The sequence below is a fragment of the Poecilia formosa genome, unplaced genomic scaffold, assembly GCF_000485575.1.
Source record: "Poecilia formosa unplaced genomic scaffold, Poecilia_formosa-5.1.2 Scaffold129, whole genome shotgun sequence".
NCBI classification, from domain to species: domain Eukaryota; kingdom Metazoa; phylum Chordata; class Actinopteri; order Cyprinodontiformes; family Poeciliidae; genus Poecilia; species Poecilia formosa.
The window spans coordinates 1504842-1525315 of NW_006800068.1; the positions used below are offsets into that span (position 1 = coordinate 1504842).

Below are 20474 nucleotides of genomic sequence, written 5' to 3' on the forward strand. Positions count from 1 at the left end.
TTGTGCTGTTTGTTCATTAATGTTCTCCAACAAACATTCCAGCCCTCAAAGTAAAGAGGGCTAATTTGAAGGTTCGATGAACCAATTAAAGTCAGTGCGTGTAATGTGGCCAAATAGAAAATAAAAATCTACTTGCAACTTTAGACTGCTGCAGGAAGAAAGCAAAGCATCGTCTCATTTGAGTGCATGCATCAGTTCTTTAACCACAAGCATTTATGGTAAGATACAGAAATGTTTTGCTTTCTTTAGGGAAAATCCAACTTTGAGTTCTAGCTGCAAAAATGGGATATTTTATTCTCCTCAGTTTTCTTTAGTTCTTTGTCAGTTTTTTGTCACTGTTTGAAACGTATGGGGATTTTTTTTTTATGTCAAACCTTTTTTCTGTTATAACAGTATGAATTGGCTCACTGGCGAAGCAAGTCAAGAATACCTTTTCCATTTAGTTTTCCATATGGATCCACACATTTTATAGCAATACACCCAATGGGAATTATTTATCTCTATTAACCAAATCAAATTCAGTTCACCAGCAAATGAGATGAAAATATTTCTCTAGGTTGTATTGTTGTCACATAGAGGTTTAGCAAACCAAACAAGTTCAAATGATCACTGTATTTTACTTCACATTTATGTGCAGGTGACGGTAACCAAAATCAAAACACAGGCTCGTACTACTAGAGACGGATTCTTACTTTTACATTTTGTGCAACTTGTCAGAGTGTACCAAGTGTTTACTCCGTTTAAAATAGAAAAACAAAACAAAAAAAAAACGCAGGTGTTGTTGCCCGTGTGAACTCCCTCTCCTGTTAGTCAGCGTCACCCTGAAAATAGTCACCTCTCAGAGCCAGCCAAAGCAGGCCGCCCACAACATGCTCAACGTGAAGAGCACTCACACACATCGACAACATATCACAGCTAATGGGACACAAAAACCGGCCGCAGGAAACAACTTCAAGCTCATGCTTTATCACCTTTGTATCTTAGTAAGACTAATTATATGTGAAGATGGAAAAAGACATTGTAGACTTTAGACACAAAAAGACTTTGTGATATTTTTGCCGTGTTCAATGTCAGGACTCCACATTCCTCACTGTGGATTTGGTCTCTTATTGTGTTGAGATTAGCATGTATTCTGTTATTGACAAGATAGCAACGGATAAAGTGCCCTGCAAAAGTATTTCGAAACCTTATCCCACAAATTCCAATGTATTATATTGGGTTTTTTATGGAACTGGGATTTCATGTTACTAACAGGCAGTGCAAGGTTGTGAAGTCGAAGGAATGTTCAAATCCCTAGTTCTAAACTCACCTCGTTTTGTACTAGGGGAGTAAAACTAACTCATTTTTTGTGTGTTTTTAAGAACACCGCAGAAAAGCTAAGAAGAACACAGTGACTTTTCAGCTCATGAGCCAGTATTCTGGGGAAAAAAAGATTACTAAAATACTAGGTTTGAACAGAGAAAGCTCAGCCCTGAAAGAACTAAATGCAAAATAAACGAAGAGCATACATTAAAAGAATCTTAGGGATGCATAAAGACGCCAGGAGAGTAATCTACTGTTTGTAAGTCAATAACTTTTGGGGAAACCTTTATCATAGAGGCCCAGTATTATAATCAATACCTGCTCTTTGTTTTCCAGGTCCACCTCAACAGGCTGGTCATCATCAGGTTCCCTTTTTGGTCGGACAAAAGCAGGAGGCGTGAGTTGATGGCTCTTGTCGAGGTCTTCCGGCTCCACACCTTTCCCGTCCCTTAACCTCGACCACGCTTCCTGGTTAACTTTACATTCATCTCTAACTGGAGCGGAAGCCTGTTGGGAGGTTGATGGACCCGCATTATTGTCTGTTTCCTCTGGTTTGACTTCCTCTGTGTTTTTGTCATTGGGACCGGCTGAAGTTCTGACATCTTCTTCACCTTCCCCCACTTCCGCGTCTGTCTGCTTGACTGCACGATCCTTAATGCCGGCCTGGAAGGCCGAGACGACCGCACTGCATTTCTGCACCTTCTCCACCTGCTGCTTCTTTGACATAAGCACTCCCATGTCTGCAGGGAAATGAAAAGAAGCACATTTTTATGAATATATAGAACTTTATAACTTTTCACATCTCTGATTTCTATTGTGAAATTTGACTTTGTACAGGTGACATAGGGAGACAAGAATGTAGCTTATATCAGTTTTTAGCTCAAATGCAAATAAAGTTTGATAACCCAAAAATGTTTGTCCATTTGCTTGTATTCACTAAGGAAGCTTGACCCCTCCAAATCAACGTCCACTTTTACAGAACCATTTCTACAACACATAAATTTAACATACACTCAATTTTTGAACCCACATTTTTGAAAATGGATTTCAAACCGTTTCCCATCACAACCCAAACCTTCTCTTTCACATCCTTCCACTTTCACTCAGCCTTCTCTTTCCTCCACATCAGGCAACACTTCTGCCACGCAACACTTCCAAACCAGGTGTGAGATGTTATCCTCCTGCACTGGTACCAAGACGTGTGAATTGACCGAAGCCAAATAGGAAGTGGAGCTAATCCACAACCGTTGCACCTCCAAGTCAGTCATGCAACAAGTTACAGAGTTGAGTACACTTTAATAGACTTAACATCTATATTTGTAAAACTTTTAAAACCTCTATGATAGAACTCTGTCTTAACCAACCACATTTATTTTCAGAACTGCAGTGCAGGTTGCCTCTTGCACTCGGGTCAAAGCCAAAGCAGCAGAGTTTAAGCAGAACTGCCTTAGAGATTCAGAAACTTGCTGACAAAGCGAGTAAAGGCTGTGCTCGCTTCTTATTCAGTTTAATACCCAGTACAAGGAAGGAACAGTACAGTCCAAATTCTTCAACTTTTTCACATTACAACTAAAAACTGCACACTATATTGGGATTGTAGTTTTTCCATTGGTGGAATTTATAGCTGCAATAACTTTGGCAAAGTTCAGCTTTGAAAAGGAATGACATGTATCTGGTGAAATTTATTTGTCTGTCTTGCTACAAACTCTGGACTTCGACAGTAGAAAGTCAAGGGGCTATAAAAAAACATTTGCAAGGCACAGAACATCTAAGACATCCAGAATGTGTTTTTCATCCAAAGAAAAAGTGGTAAGCAGTAGATATGCATACAAAGTAGTGACACTGAACATAGTAAAACAAAGTGTTATGAAATTTCATCTGAGCACAAATATGCTGAATGTTATTGCTCCGATGGGATTTGGAGATGCACTCTAGATAATTGGGTTTTCAACTAGTCAGCATATGTTGCATAATTTTATAAGTCTGTGGAGAAGAGAGTTATTTTCTCTGCAGCTATCTGCTACGGCAGCAGCAGGAGAAGCAGGATCACAGAAAAAAGTATCTCTAATGATTAAAAGAAGGTTGCGTCTATGTTGGGGCAACCCAGGAGAAACTTTTCAGTAGAAAGGATAAAAGCAGCAATGATATTTGCATAGAATACTGATAAACTAATATAAAACGTCTTCAGCTCTTCTGCACACAGTACAGGAGTCATTCGTGGCTATAGTGTTCATCTTTCCATGCATAATACATAATAGATAATCTATCTGTTTTTATTTGTAGGTTAATTAAATGTAATAGAAATAAAACATTTTTAATACACAGTTGTTTTAATGGAAATTAACGAATTAAAGTAGAAATGTTCCGCCTCATCTCAACATGAGCAATAGATGCCGTGCATATCAATGACAGCATCCGAACCTTGTGTTAATGAGTGTTTGGCTCTCTGCAGCTCATCATATCCCGGATTACGCCTGAACAGACATGAACAAATGCTTATCAGCAATGATTAACAGCGAGAATTTTCACCTCGTTAGAATTTCTGTTGCCTCTCTGGTTCTCGCAATCCTCACCACTTTCATATCTCTACGAACAGAAGAGCCGAGACCGGAGCTTAGAATCCAAAGTCCAGCACAGAAAAAAGCCTGTCAGTTTCATCCAACGACCAGCTGACTGTCAGAGCCACGACGAGTTCACGCAAATTCTCCCAGTCCCCTGGCGTCTAACAATCAATAGTACTGTTTTTTTTTTTTTTTTATTGTCATGTTTTGTTTTCTCTTAACTCATTTCAATGCTGATGAGTCAAATTCTTTTTGTTATTCGAATGAATAACTGGAAGGAGAAAATATGAGTCATGTGCCTTTGCAAAACCAATGATCCAGTTATTGTTGGAAGCTCCATAGGCATAAGAATGTTTTCACTGGCTACAATGCCTTGGTAAATATTTGCAATTTTTTCTCATTAAAACCAAAAACATTGATCTACTGTGTAAGGATTTCATGTGACAGAGCAACACACAAAGTACATATTTGTAAAGTAGAAGGAAACATACAGCTGTTTTTAAAGAAAGAAAAATTGACCCTTTTTAATCCGATAGCTGTAAATAATAAAAGAAAAACAGTGAAACTAACTGCATTCAGAAATCGCCCACTTAGTCCACTTGTAAAGCAGCTAGGAGGTCTTTGATAATTACAGAGGAACTCTAGAGAGTCACAGTTCAGGTTAGAGAATCTGACAGATGACTATTAAGACTGTACGTTCAAAAACTTCAAATTAAACCCACAACCGAACTTTACATAGCATGCAACATGCTACAAATAAATGAAAACTGAGACAAAAGCTTCTAAAGACCAGTGTCGTTTGCAAAAGACAGCATCCTTTGGGTGTGTACCACTTATCCTTGTATGGCTTCCGCAGGGCTCCGGCGGTCATTGAGCAAGACGCATGCTTCGTCCTATATGGGTCAATCACAGTGCAGCACGCAGAACAAACAACCAGACATGCACCGACTCACAACTAATAGCTGTTTAGAGAAAGGAATTAAGATGGCAGTCAAGTTTTTGGACTGTGGGAGGAAGTTGGAGGACATAGAGAGGAACCCACATACAGGACGAGCCGCCCTGTCTTTGGATGCGATGTGACCATCTCATTTTTACACACAATATACAGGAACCCATAATAACTGTCAGCTTAGTTATTCAGTGAGTAGGTCGACGTGTATCAGTTAGAGCTTCACCGAGTTGACTTAGGAGTTGCATTGTTGTACATTTTTGTGGCATCTAAGAGTTGCAACAACCATGGCATGGAATTTATAAGTCAACCAAAAAGAAAAGAAATCTGTGGCAAGCTCTCTTAGCTGCTGATCAATTTCTGCATGCTACAGAGCTGCGTGTGTGGGAAGGTGATGCTGGAGCATTATTTACTTAAAGCTGTGTTTCTTCAAATGCAAAGTAAACAAGCAATGTTATAATAAAATTATCAAACAGGTCATCAGAGGTTTTTTTTTACATGAAGCATATCCCTTTTATGTTTAATTTGGGGGGGGGGAGTCTAGACTCTAGAGTAAGGCCACTTGCAATAAAAGGTCTTTACCAGGTTTTACAATGAAATGTGCCAAAACCATTGTCTTAAATTAAATTTCATTGAAAATTCCTATACTTTCACCCATCTACATAACTTATTCATTTCATAGCATTTTATTTATTTTTCTCTATTTAAAAAACACACACACACACATGTACACACACGGAGAAACGTTAATTTTTGTGTTATGTAAGATAGTGACCACTGACAGGTGCTCCGCAAACATTTTCTCCTCAAAGTTAGTCTACTTAAAGCAGGAAAAATGTAAGGATTTGAGCAAGTTTGAGAAAGGCTAACTTTTAAGGCCAACTTGACTGGATCAGAGCATTTCTAAACCTCTACGCCAAAGTAGTAATAGTATCAAAAAGTGTCCAGTGGAAGAATGTTAGTGAAATTGCAACAGTTCATGTCTAATTTGGATGCTAAATAAGTTCATGTCGGTTGAGACAGAAAGATGTCAAAATGCACTCTGCACTGAGGTCTAGGATTATATAAAGTTTAATCGAAGGTGGATCTTTATCCAATAACCTCAAGCTAATTTAATATATTGTCTGGGGTATACTTGTGTGATACTTCAAGGAAAGCTCATTTCTTTTATCTCATTACACACTGTCCAATTAAAATTCAAAATTATGTGAGGTGTTTTTTTTTTTTTTTTTTTTATGAAAAATCTATGGAGGTTTATCCTGTAATGACTTTACACATTCAGGATACTGGGAGTATTTGACATGATGAATCTAAAATTCAACCTCTATGAAAAAAGAAAATATACTATATTATATTATACATACTGCCTCACCTTGCAAAGCACCCGTGGTTTTTATAATTTTCAATTTGATTTGCGAGACCAACACAAAGCAGCAAATGATATGATTTTCAATTTTCTTTAAAAAGCTTCGAAATGTGGGGCTCATCTGTATTTCATGCCATTTTAAGTAAATACTTTGTAGAGCCACCTTTGATGATGCTCCAGCTGCCATTCTTTTAAGATTTCTGTCCACCATATTTGCACATTGAGTAAAATAAATCTTTGGCCATTCTTCCTCCAAATAGCTCGAGCTCAGCCAGACGGATTGAAGCATGTGTGAATAACAATTTTCAAGTCTTGCAAAAGAATCTCGAGAGGTTTACATTTGGACTGTGAATGGGTAATTCAAACAGATGAATATAATTTGATCCATATCTTTATATCCTAGCTTTGGCTGTATGTTTTGGGGTTTTATCCTGCTAGAAGATGAAACTGACCCAGACCCATGTCATCTTGCAGCCTCGACCAGGGTTGCCTTAGATTTATGTCTTTCCTCCAGTCCACTCTGACGTAACTTCCCTTTCCTGCTCAAGTAAGAAGCGGAGAATCCGACCACATTCTCATTTCCACCTAAGTGAGATGCAATTGCATTGTGGAGGAAAGCAGCGTCGTGTAGTCAGCCCGATTATGTTACTCATGGGATATGCGTCTTTGCTCTGAAATGCAATCCTATCCATCCATGCTCTACATGAGTGCTTGTTGGAAACCTAATCACATTTATCTGAAGTGAAATACGAGTCATTCCCTGTCTTTCTTCCAAGTCAAGAAGCCTAAAAGGCTCTTAGGCCACATCCCATCAGGCCCTGAGTAGCCTTCATAGACTATATGGAGCTCAAAAACGATTTGACTCACAGTCTTCGACAAAGTTAAATTTGGTGCTGGATGGTTAAGTTGGTTGAGAATGTGCACCATGTGCAGCAGCAGCAGTCTTCAACATGGTAGCCTGGTGTTTGACTCCTGGATTTGGACCATTTTCTCCATCCAGAAAATGATCCAACTATGTAAACCAGAATTAAACAATGCTTAACCATTGTGCATGGAAAGACTGAGGCAAACGTGGAGGACTGTGGCAAATGATACAAGTTTTACATGTGTGGGGTCGGTTGGATCCCATTTGTAAACAGAAGGGTTAACTCTGGTTCTTGCAAATAAGTGCAAAAGATGATACAAAAATAAAATCTAATGAATCTTTTTTCATTACTGAAATCAGTAAAATCTGTTGATTTACCCTCATATTTTGGGGATGTTAAGGTGGTTTCTCCTGCTGAAGAAACAATAATTGTTCATTTTCTGTGAATGGATCTCATAGTTTTGCATCTTAAAATCAGGTTCCTTTAAATGTCCCACGATTCCATGCAGAGTTTCTTGTCAGAAATCTAAATCTTAGTCTGATCAGAATAAAGAGAACCACTGAAAAAGTCCCAAGAGCGTGTGTGATGTGTAAACAGAAAAAGGATTTTACTAGTGTGCAGATAGTATCAAATAGTTGCTATGGCGATGTTATATCCAAATATGCTGCCTTTCAGAGTGAAAATCAACACAATTCTGCTTTACCACAATGGCATGTTCCACATTTTGAATTTCAGATGTCATTGATTTCAGCTGAGACCCATCAACTTATATACCTCTTTATAAACTCTGTGGCACTAATTGCCTTCAGAGCTCAACTAATTAGTAAATAGAGTACAGCTGTGTGTTATCTTAGCATTAACAGCCGTTCTGTGCAGGCATCAGTGGTTTGTTACAGGATATAAGTGAACAAACCGCATTGTGAAGAGACCAGGGATAAGGTTTTAGAGAAGTCCTGGTCGACCACATACACTGATAACTCTTGCCAAAACGTTTGTTCTTCCTCTGAGACCATGACTCCAAGATGAAGCCAAGAACCGAGGTCACAGCAACCAGAAAACTAACACAGATTCACGATTCCCTCCTGTTCCAGCAGGAGAATGACCCTAAACATTCAGCCTGTGCTGAACGGTTCACATCGATGTTCTAATAGACCAGCCAGTGTGCAGGAATGAGAATTTGTGGCAAGTGTTGAGTTATTTTCTAATAAAGAAATATACAGTGTTTAGATGAGCAAAGCTGGTAGAGACAATCGCCACAAGAACAAAAGAAAAAAAAAGAAAACGACATGAAATGCTGTGTTTTGTGGTTCTACTGTGATGTAATGAAAAAGTTCAAGGAGTATCAGTACTTTTGTAAGAATGTGCATAAATAAACTCAAAGGTGTAACACTGAATATAAGAGATTGTAAAAATATACTATTTTAACACTCAAAATGTATTCCTAGGAAAGTTGCGATATATTTTGGGACCGTTCCCAAGCGGTTTGAACCAAAAGCCCTCAGCTATGAGTGGGTCTTATGTGTGATGAGAGTAAACAATGATGACTCATGAAGAGGTTTTAGTATAAATGATTATTTCAAGCCTCTTTAGAGTTTCATTTTCCTTTCTAAGCCATGTCTACCGTCACACAGTTCTCCATCACAATCCTCAACAGGACGACCGATGGATAAAGACACAAATTAACACATCGATACTTAAAGATTTTACTGCAAAGGTTCATATCTGAACTTGAAAAGGAGATGTTGTGGCATTCGCAGCACATAATGGCGGAGGGGACTATTACAGGAACTTAATTATTCACTGACCTAGCCCTCGCACTTTAGTTCAGAGCAGTGCTCACTCAGGCATTGAACAGAGACAGTCATTAGACACCAGGGATTAAAAAAAGAAAAGGCAGGCTTTGAATTGCTGCTGTTACCACCCAGCATCAAAACAACAAGCTTAAAAGCTGAGAGACGCTAGAGGGTGAGGCCTAAAACGAGCAAGCCGAGGCTGATATATCACTCTAAAGCTGCTACCACAGCTGGATCCTCAGCTGGATCCTCTGTTATTGTTCAGTGCAGCTAATGGGCTGCTCCATTTTAAATGAGATAATAAACAGAAAACAAATTGTTCCTTAATAGCCGGCAAAGTCAATAGGGCTCACACGCAATGGGGGAGGAATAAGGAACAATAATAATAAATCCAGTGCATTACACCCCCTAAGGCACCCGGCATCAGAGCCAATAGAAAACAGAATCTGTTTGATCAGGTTCATACAGTGCCTTGAAAAAATACACACGCATCGTGAACTTTCACACATTTTATCACAACACAATCACAGAAATCAACACGTTATTAAAATTATATGCAATTGACTAACACAGAACAGCAGATAACTATAAATTTTGACTATTTTTGCCAAAAACAAAAACCAAAAAACATTTGACTTTGCATAAATTGGATGGAGAATATCTTTGAATATCAAAGTCTGTCAAAGATTCCAATCAAAATTTATGACTGACCTTAGGCTGGGCTGTTCTAATACATGAATAACAAACATCAAGACTGAGTTACCATAAAGTTAATTTATCACTCTATTTTGAGGAAAAGATAGAACAGAACACATTAAGTGTGGCACCTCACCTAAATCCACGACACCCACCAACTTTTGAACCAAGGAAAAGATTACTTGGACAAATGCCACTCCATGTACTACATGTGTAAAATTAAATACCATTTTGATTTCTGAGTTAGAATCATATAAGATTGTGAAATTCTTAAGGTTTACTGTTTCAGATGGGTATTGTAGATGTATTTCAAATTCAATTTACAGGATGATTTTCATTTAGTATTTTCAGAATAAAGGGGCTGCAAATATACATCCCACAGTATTCATATTTTTATGGCAAAATGCTATAAATCGTGTGTTATTCTCCTCCCATTTTAAAAGTATTAGCTATGTTGTCTGTGACATAAAACCCCAACATGACACAGAACTGTGTGGTTTTAAACTAACCAGTTCAAAGTGCAAGAAGGCTGTCCCTAAATATGATCAAAAACTGAATTTTAATGTTCATATTATTATTTTTAACAACAAAAACATTGATATGTTAAAATTAACAGCAGACAGATGAAAGAAGACAGGATGCTTTAAAAATCTGCTTCTGCCACATGAAAAGAAAATATCGACCTCTGCAGAGGACCTTGTCATTTTTTTAGTTTGACTTATGCATTTTAAATATTGTCCCTTTGTTTTCTGGTTTCCTTTCAACGCAGTGCACAAGCTGTATCTGACATAAGTGGGTCAGTACCTGACCTAAGTGCATCAGATGGCCATGCACAACCTGCCATTTGCAACTTCAGATACCAAAGCTTCTGACCACCAGCCTGTCAAATTGATCACAACTGTTTTTTTTTTGTTTTTTTGTTTGTTTTTTTTTTGGTTTGTGCCTTACTGTCAACGTTTGTGCTGCTCAGTACCTGCATGAAGCGTCACACTCTCCAGAGAGAAATGTGATGTTTTTTTTCTCATCACTGACAGCTTGACATTGGGTTACTACTCTGAAAAGCTTTTGAAGAACGAATAAATATAGATCTGGCTTCTTTTCTTTTTTGTAAAAGTATCCTAAAAATACATCAGAGATAAAAATTAGAGTTGGGCATCAACGTAAAGTCAACTTGACTTGTTCAGAGGAAAGCATTGATTTAATTCATTTGGTTCTGAAAAAATAAACCTCTCTTCTCTCCTTGTAATTAGAAGAAGGCTTTAAAGGTGTTTTGGAGAAAACTACTGAACAGACATCATTGTAAACCAACAAACCAGAGAGCAAGGGTTAAAGTTATGAGATGTTCAAGGAAGGATTAGGTTTGTAACAGCCCATTTTTTTAACATCTCAAGCGATTTCCATGGAAATATGAGTTAAACTTTCACAATAAAAAAAGGTACTCCTTTTCATCTCTTCAAGAGATACTGGTTCTTCATTTTGGAAAGATGATTCCATCCTTTTTACGCAAATTACATCAAGTTTAAACAAAACAAAACAAAACCATGGCTGAAGCACAGTTTCTCTGGCAGAAATATTTAGATGTTGCTCATAGGGTAAAGGCTTTAACTTGGTTTACATTGTCTTGGGGGATTCAGTCTGAACGTCTGATTAGGAGGCCGAGCGTTCTCAGTTACGGACAAGCTCTCAGACAGCTTGAGCTTGAGTAACAGACATGTTCCTGTAATTTCTGTTTGGGAGAACATTTCTCAGTACATCCACTTCCCCAGGGAGTATCGCTCATGTGCGTGACATTTCAAGTCAGACAATGAGAACAAGAGGTTACATGAACATGCTCATCAATGCCGCGCTGCCTGCATAAATTTCTTATAACTCTGAAAACCCCCCTCTCTCAAAGCATTTTGTGCTTATGAAGATGAAATATTTCGGAATCATTCCATGCTTTTTTGCCTCTGGGGATAAAAAAATAAAAAATGGATCCAGCAAAATGTCTAAGCTTGTGTCTATCGACGTTTCTGGACATATGGAGGTATAGAACTGCAGAACGAGTATGTGGTGAAAGACTTCCAGCATCACTCTTGATGTAACAATGTCATGAATGTCATGTCTTCAGGTTCCCTCTCTCAGTGTCTAACACATTTTCTGCTCTCAAAACAGCATTGACTTACAAGGTTGGCATCTTTTGAGGGTTTTATGTGATGCAGTAACACAAAATATTGTATCGATATGGAACGATATGGAGAAGAGAAACAAGTTTTATGTTTATTTATTGTCTGTGTGTGTTTGCATTTCGACTCCACCACTGCAGTTCTAGTTGCATATTTCGTCTTCCTGGAAGGTGGACCTCTGATTTTCCCAGCTTCATCCATCCTGTCTCCTTCAACTTCCCCTTCTCAGATTTCCTGTCTCATAATTATCCTTAGAGCAGATGCTTCCAGCACCTTTCAAGGTGTAAATTATGTCTATATGGTTAGGTGCATTATTAGTTTTCATCCACAAACAGCAGTTTGCTTATAGACCAAAGAAATAAACTTTAGTCTCCGCTTACCAGAGTTTTCTTCTACATGTTTACTAGTCCTTGTAGGAAACATATTAACACCTTTGTCTTTTTTTCATCTTGCCTTTTTCTGTCATTCTGTCAGATTTGAGAAGTGCACAACTAGTATCTGTTTTGTCAAAAGACGTTTCCACCTCAGCCATGGGTTTCTGAAGTTCTTACAGAGTCACCATTGCTCTGTTGTCAAATTTTCTGATTCATCCTTTCTTGTTAGTAACCTTGTTCTTTGGTCTTCTTGAGGTGTTTCTTGGTTAATGTTCTATGTAAAAATGTTGCACTGGATTTTATTCAGGGATAGCATAAAAGGGGACACAATGTTCAAATAGATCAGTTTGTGATTGTCAAAATGTGGAAATATGTGAGAATACTTTTACCACATCCTAAATTATTAGAAAAGATCTGCTATCAGCTAAGAATAAAACCATCAAATCCTTTCCTCTAGCTTAGTTTCAAAGTGGGATTAGACTGAAAACAGACCATGTGCAAAGCCATGTGTTATTATTTACACAGCAGAATGAAGGAAAAAAAAAAAAACTCAGAAAATCTTAGTAACATTCTGTTCCCTTGTGGAAACTGTTTCCTAATTAAGCAATTTTTAATGGTGGTCAGGATTCCATGTCACACTGCAGAACTGATCATTCTCCCGCCTCGAAGCAAATTTTACTGAAGTAATGAAACGACAAGCATCGAGTCCTGATTCGACCTGCTCCTCTGGAAGATTTCTGGTGAAGAAAGAGATGGGTTTAAAACCCTCAGTGGAGTTGAAAATATGAAACAGACTATAAGAAGAAAAGAGCAATATCAGACCAGAGCAGTGTGAGAAATTGGTGATGGCTGACGGGTTCAGATGCGCCGGAGTCGATCAAAGAAGTGAAAAAAGAAAAGCTCGTCCACAACCTGCAGCAGAACTTATGGTTCTTTCTAACGCTCTGATTGAATTGCTTCTGCTATTTTAAATGATGTGATCAATAACAATAATAATGTTCCCAGTGATGATATTCACTAAAGATTTAATTTCATAAAACCGTTACTGGATCAATGTGCAGAGTTTTTTTTTTTTTTTTTTCTCATGTATCTGTGTCTAATGCTTGAAACACAAAAAAACTAAATCAGGAGTAAGAAATAAACTTTTATTTGAAAGATTCCGAGCTTGCTATGACTCCACCTAAAATTACAGTTTTAGTAGCATTGCTTTTCCAGCTCCTTGTTTACAGCCAGTTTGTTTCTCCATCTGCCAAAACTTGCTCACCTATCACGACGGTTTTGCACAGATTCTTTTTCCCCGTTCCACTTTACGTAGTACCTGTTTCAGAAAGTATTCTAGCAGCTTCAGCAGTCTCTCTGATTTAGCTTCTGCATTATGTCTGATGGGTGACGCGAGCAGAGAAGGAAGGGATAAAGATCCCCGAGGCTCGCCGATCACCAGGCTCCTGCAGAAACAGCTGCCTCTGCCATCTTTGCTTTCCCTCCAAGACCAACGTGAATGATTTAAATGCCCCTGGATAAAAAAAAGATCTGGATAAAGAGAGGGAAAACTGGGCCGCTGCTTAGGGCACAACCTGACATACATGGCTGAAGAAATGTTTTTTGTTTTTTTTTTTTACTGCTAACGTGCAATTCAGCTGAGTATTCTGAAAATGTTGAGGGAAATCTGCAGTTGACTTTTTTTTTCACAACCTACTCAACATATTCTTATGCATTTTGAGAAAAATTATTTTTTTACCCTTTTTACTGAAACCCTGTCCTTTTCCACATAAGACACTGGAGGATTATTGAAGTTTTAGCTTCTATTCAGGCTCTTGATTAAAATCAGCAGACGTCGGAGGCCGTCTGCTGGGGCTTGAAAGCTGATGACTCTCAGGGGGGCATTCATATAAATAGGAACAATTTAAGAAGTTGGTTCCACAGCATTATTCTTCAAATCCCTGTAAGTGCTTTTTTTTGCATTTTTGAATGCTTCCTTTTATATTCTGGTGACTTCGTATTACAGTGTTTCATCAAAATTATCTCCGGCAAGCACACTTTCTCATGCTGTGACAGTTAACAGCATCAACAGTAAATTGAGGATTCAATGACATTGAGGGTCTAATAATTTTGAATTCTACCTCAGGCTATTTTGGCAGAATGATATTGCTCTTTTTTTTCTAAGTTAAGGACAAAGAAGGGCACTCTAAAGTCAGCATTAGTATTCCCTCCTCTGCTGTCCTCTACACATGACCCTGGAACATATTATCCCCACAGTGAATTATGGCGGTGGCACAATCATGCTGGGGAGATGCTTTTCTCCATCACAGACAGAGAAGCTGGAAGCAGAATGGAGCTAAACAAAGTTTTACTGCAGTTTGTTGGAGTTGAGTTTGGAGATTTTCGTAGGTTTCTTTACTATCCCATACTTTACTGGTATGTTTTCAATGTTGAGGAATGACGGAGAGAAATGGATCTCTGTGTCAAGTTCTTTATAAAACCCAGGTAAGCAGAAAACTGCGCGTTACTAAGCAGAAGATCCAAGACAGTCACTGGAGAATTCTCCAGTTTTCTTCAGGATACGGCACTAGGATTTCCGCAACAGGAAAAATGCAGACAGAACGTCAGAGTTAAACAGTCAAACTGAAATCCATTGGTAAATGAGGAAGATTGTAGAGTTTTGTACCAAACTGGGATTACTTCAACAATGTAGGTTTCTGTTTAATAACTAATATGATTTTAAAGTAAAAAAACAAACAAAAAAAACAAGAGTCTGTACTGGTCACTGCAGAGTCCCGTCTATCTAAAAGATGCAACACCATTATCCAGTGGTCAGCTCAGGCTCAGACCAAAGACCCTCAGCAGATTCAGATGTGTGTTAACTAAGGACATTTATAAAAACATGAAGTTAAAATATGAATTCCATTTTTTTTATTGAATTGTTGAAAATGATCATGATCAGATTTTTTTTTTTGCATAAAAAGACATGTTTACATTTTTTTTTTTAATGATTTTCTTTGAATTTGATGTCTGACTCTTCACTTTTTTACAGTGACATTAAGCTACTGCAATAAAATACAGGTTTACTTTTAGCATTAATACAAATCTTTATTCGGGTCAAAGAGTGTTTCTAAAACACTTTGATAAATTTTACAAAAGTACCATAAAGGCTTATTAAACTGTTGGCATTTAGGAAATTGGTTTGTTTTGCTCATTCATAGTTCAGTTTTATATAAACTTTGCGTCTTTGTTTTTATTTCCAGATCATAAATGCATAAAAAGAATACTGTTTTTTCTATATTTTTCTTAGTTTTATCACTCCTTCATCATAACAACTGTTCTATTGTTCACACATTACAGCTGGCTGCAATTAGAAAATATCTTGTTAGGAACTCGGCAAACTAAATATTTTTTTTTTCTACTCTAATTGGCTCATGTGAGAATTTCTTAAAGCTTGGGATGCTAAATATAAATAGAGCTATGTGTCTTAAATTTAAATTCCAGTAAAAGCATCTCTGTGTTCAAGCTACATTAGGCTGACATGATTCTACATGCTGGTTCCCTTTTCATCAATTTTTCACTGTACAGAGGATGCTAAGCTGTACCTGGCTCTCTCTAATACTGTGGGGGAGGGAGTTTGTATGCGTTTGTCTGACTGTACGATTCCGTTCCCAAAGCTGGTTTCTCCACTGGTATGTGATGATTTGAATCCTAACCAGTCCTCCCTTTCATTCCGTGTCCTGGAGAAGGCGGGGAAGTTTTTAAATGAGCGGACCACTGTGCATGCTTTTTCGTGGGAATGAGTCCGCCTCTTGCTGAGGATCTCACTCAGAAACCAGGCAAGCAAAGAACTGGAACTAATTACGCTAACGAGTTCACCCAGATCTGAGCCAGCTGCAATCATCAAACACAAATACAGTTCCCAGCTAAGGTAACCGTACCTCTTGCACTTTTTTCACTTTTTGTTGCTTCAGCCCCCCCCGAGTCAATACTTTGCAGAACCGCCTTTCGCTGTAGTTAGAGCTGTAAGTATCGAGAGATTATAATATTTATATAACCATCAAAATACCTCAAACTTCATCAGTTTGATGGAGAGGATCTGTTAACATCACTGTCCAAGTTTGGCTATGCATTTTACATTAGATTTAGTCTTGGTCTGTTCTAACAAATGACCGTTTCTTGATATACAGTGAATGTCCAGCATTTGCACGGTCTTAGGAGCACAAATAGCTAAAATCTATAAATACGTGGGAAACACATTTCTGCCTATTTTAATAATTCAAACACAAATAATATGCATTAATATGTACAGTGGAAATTACCTTGATGCTATCACAGAAGCTAGCATAAAAAGTCTTCCTTATTTCCACTCGTGGGGATACAGCCAATCAGCAGCATGGAAAATAAATGGCAATGATTGGCTGTTTTGCAAACGGCAGCCAATCCAGGAGAAGGAGTAGCATTAGTTTTCTGTCGCCCATAAGTCAAGTTAGTTTGTATAGCACAGTTCAGCCACAAGGCAGTTCAAAGTGCTTTAGATCATAAAAAACATCATAATCTCATCAATAATGAAACAAGCAATAAGCATTACATTTTGTCAAATGCCATCAACATCATCAAGCAGCATCACCACTTACTACTAATTAAATGAAACTCTAAGCAGGTTAGTTTTAAGCCTCAGTTTAAAGAAACTTCATCTGTTTTGCAGTTTTTTGGAAGTCGATTACAGATTTGTGTTGCGTAGTTACATATCAGCAACATAAACTTTGACACTCGAGTCAAAATGTTCTGGTCAAGTCACTTTTTTTTCCCATTATGTTTGCTCTGTCCTTAAACAGGAGAGAGTTTAAACAAGATTTCTCGTGGCTTTCTTTCAGCCATGGATTTCTTCTTGAAACACTTTCCATTGTGGAAAACATAGTAAATATTTGTGTTAAGGTATCTGGCCACTTGTATTGATTCATAAGCTGAGGCTGCAAATTTAAACGCAGCCCTGGTCTTCATGATGCCATTTCTTTACTAATGCCCTCTAACAAACCTCTTAGGCCTTCACACAAAACTTGTATTTATATTGTGATTACATTACACAGGTGGATTCTGCTTGATTTTAAAGTGAATTTTACTGGATAAAGTTGATTGTACTGGATTTTACTTAATTAGTAAAATCAGGTGACTACAAATTCCTGCCATACGTTTATGTTTTCATTTAAAAAAAAATAACTGTGTATTGTGCTATGGTGTACCACATTACAGTTTTGCTCAAATTTCTAACACAAAATTCCAATAAAATATTGGATTGTAATAATGACAAAAATTGCATTCACAAAGATATATTTAACATTAAGATCCAAATGGATGAGTATGGGTTTCCTGCTTTTCCCTAAATAAAACAATCTGACTGCTTTAAGAGGAAACACACTGATTTGCGTGAGAACCTTCAGAACTCTTCCTTTCCTGCATCTCACTGCCTCTTATCCCACCATTCCACTGTGACACTCTAAGGAAATGCTCATAGCTCAGCAAATGCATATGGGGGCTTTAAACTCAGCTTTTGAACAGAGCAAAAAAAAAGAGAGAGAGAGAGAGGGATAGAACGGGATGAATGGAGGAGGAATTTAAATCTCAATGCGTCGTTAAGCAGGAGACACCATGTTGGCATTCAGACACTGCGAGGCACAGAGCCTGTGCCAGCCCAAGGCGCTGAGAGAGTTTTCACAAAAAGCACGGAGCAGTGAGGCAGCTCAGGCTGCAGGGATCTGTCACAGGCTGAGAAGTAGGACTTGCTCCAAGGTTAACAACACATTCGGCTTGTTTGTGGACCTTTGAGGGGCCAGTGGACAAGACTGATGGAGAGCTTAATAGGGAGCAGCACTCTCCCGTGCAACAGTCATGGGAAAAGTAGACAAAGCAGTCTAAACTGGTGTCTGCAGCAGGGAAGATCATCCAAGCATGTCAGTAGTTGCAGAACCCCTGCATGGATTCCACACATTACACAGAGTAATAGGAAACCTTAGTTGTTTTAATATTTACTCCCTTTAATGGCAACTATATATTCTTCTACTTCTTTTTTAAAAAAATCAAGTTTGTGTCCATTGTTGTGCTACTACAGAGAAACACGAGCAGCTGCGATGGGGAATAGTAGTTTAACAGCAATCGCATCCATCCACACCCATAATGATGCTGACCTAAATATTCTTTGCCTGCACGCATATTTAATGAGGTTTCCCTGCAAATCCACCTATGCGAGAGTAGGTGACATAAACTGAGCGCGGACAACATTTCAGCTCTTTATTTGCATCATGCAAGATTAGAAATAACACGACACCTGCGCCGCGGCTGGGTTTAGAGACGGCAACTCACCGTAAACGGGATGTATCGCTCTTCACCGCGACTGAGTGCAGACTTTAACCTTCCCTGTCTCAATCCCGGCCGCTCAGCATGGCAAAGACTTGACTCGAATGAAGTGTGTGCGCCTCTCCGTCGACCCGCCGCCGTTCGCCCCTCAGGGGGAGATGAACGAGCGCCGCGGTTTATTATCCCGAGTCGCGCAGAGAGAGAGAGAGAGAGAGAGAGAGAGAAACAGAGCACGGTGGGAAGCAGAAAGAACAGTCTTGTCCAAGCCAGCCGTGAACAGCTCCGGTGCTGAAATCTTCTCCCCTCCCACCACCACCACCTCCTCCTCTCCTCTCTTCTCTATTCTTCTCCGCCCTCCTTCCTGAGCTACTCCCTCAGCATCTGAGAGGAGACGTACAGCAGCTGCCGTTCAGGTCAGGATGAAGAGTGCTTAGTGCAGACTCGCAGTTAAATGCCAGATTTATGACCTTCATATTTACACTTCCTCCCGTTTCCACAGAGAGTTCCTGATGTGAATTAGTGGCTATCATTCAGGTTAATAACTTGTGTGGTGGGGGTTCGTCGGGTTTTGGGCCGGATCTTCTTGATTGGTCGGAACCTCTGGGGGGCATGACGTCGGGCCAGAGGCTTCCGGACCAGCCAATTATCACACACATACACGGGAAGCTTTGTACAGAGAGCCAGTTTAAGAATGAGTGTGCAGCTTAAAGGTTTGGATCTCATTTTAGTCCCGTTTTATGCATAGATGGATCAGAGAGTGGGCTGCAGCGCTTTGGAACCCTGTCGAGATAATTTAGAGAAGAGGCATCATGCACATAACCGATCAATCTTCTGTAACGTTGCTGCTTTCAGAAACAGAATGTTTTTTGGGTCTCGTACAACAGCCCCATATGTTGGCATAACGTCATTCTCACTCAGAACGTCAAAGAAACAAATATCCTCCAGTGCAAAAGCACAAGTTACATCCTGAAATGTCCTTAATACTTTCCAGATTATTACACTTGTCATACTTAAAGGGAATGCATTATGTATTTTCCACATACTGTAGTGCCATTTTGTAGCTAAATCAAGAAAATATGTCACCTTCAGTTGTAATAAAAACCCCGTGCATAACAAAAATGCACGGGGTTTTTGTTATGCACAAAGAAATTTGACTACCTAACGCCTTGAAATATGCCTCTGTCTCTTTAAGAAGCTCCTACTCTGCTTTCAGCAAGTCTTCACAACACTTAGAATAAGTCTAAATTATTTGCTTAAATAAATAAACAATGCATGCACATATAAAACACACATACTGTGGACGGCTCAGAAAGTTGAAAGCTGGGTCAGTGTCATTAGAGCCATTTAAAAAGCCTGTCTTCCTGCACCAGTTCACAGAACAATGTGTAGCTAATGTATGCACATCTGAATACACTGTGCTGCCCTTTGTTGTTCCATAACTGCTCGCCTTAAATGGAGAAACATACATTATTAATAAAGCCTTGAGTGCAGACTGACCCTTGGTTTTTAGTGTAATTGCTCACTTTTCTCTTTGGAAGGGGAAAAAAAAGAAAAGAAAAGAAATGGTCATCTGCAATGTGGTCATGCAGTGCAGGAAATGTTTTCAGATTCTGTTCCTTCGCTGTAGATAGTTATTTTAAATTCTGACACCTCTAATTTTGCACGTTCCTGTTTTCTAAAACCTGCATTGCACAGTATGCTGTCATGACTGGGAACAAAGCATGGACCGACGCTCAGAAAAGACATCAAGGCTTGAAAGATCTTCACAATGCTTGAAAAAGTTATTTTTCAGAACGGTCTTTGAAGTGATTTGTAGAACATGTAAAAAAAAATTTTTTAAAAGTACAGTCAGAAAGAGTCTTTGAAAATGAAAGAAATTAGAAATATATTAAAAATCTTTTGAAGAGTACAGCCGGAGCTTATTTTTGGTGCAAAGTTTATAAGGAGCCTGTAAGAGCTGTTCAGCCTTGCAAAAACATTTACAGATGGGAGCAAACGAGCGGATACAGCGAGAACATGCAAAATAAATGTAAAGATGGACTGCGGGTTAGGGCAAATTCAGAATTTAT

The 20474-nt window shown here is 38.7% G+C and overlaps 1 protein-coding gene across 2 annotated transcripts in view; it reads right to left on the reverse strand.

Moving 5' to 3' along the window:
* The window catches only part of phf24 (PHD finger protein 24), a 33423-nt gene extending 14734 nt beyond the window's left edge, over nt 1–18689 (reverse strand). The window contains exons 1-2 of one of the 2 annotated variants that reach the window (XM_007561633.2): nt 18412–18689; nt 1621–2042 (exon numbers count right to left, since the gene is read on the reverse strand). In XM_007561633.2, the coding sequence (XP_007561695.1) occupies nt 1621–2040 (420 nt within the window). In that variant the 5' untranslated portion in view covers nt 2041–2042; nt 18412–18689. The remainder of the gene's footprint in view (nt 1–1620; nt 2043–18411) is intronic. The other variant, XM_007561634.2, reaches the window with a different exon arrangement.
* Between the last annotated feature and the right edge of the window lie 1785 nt (nt 18690–20474).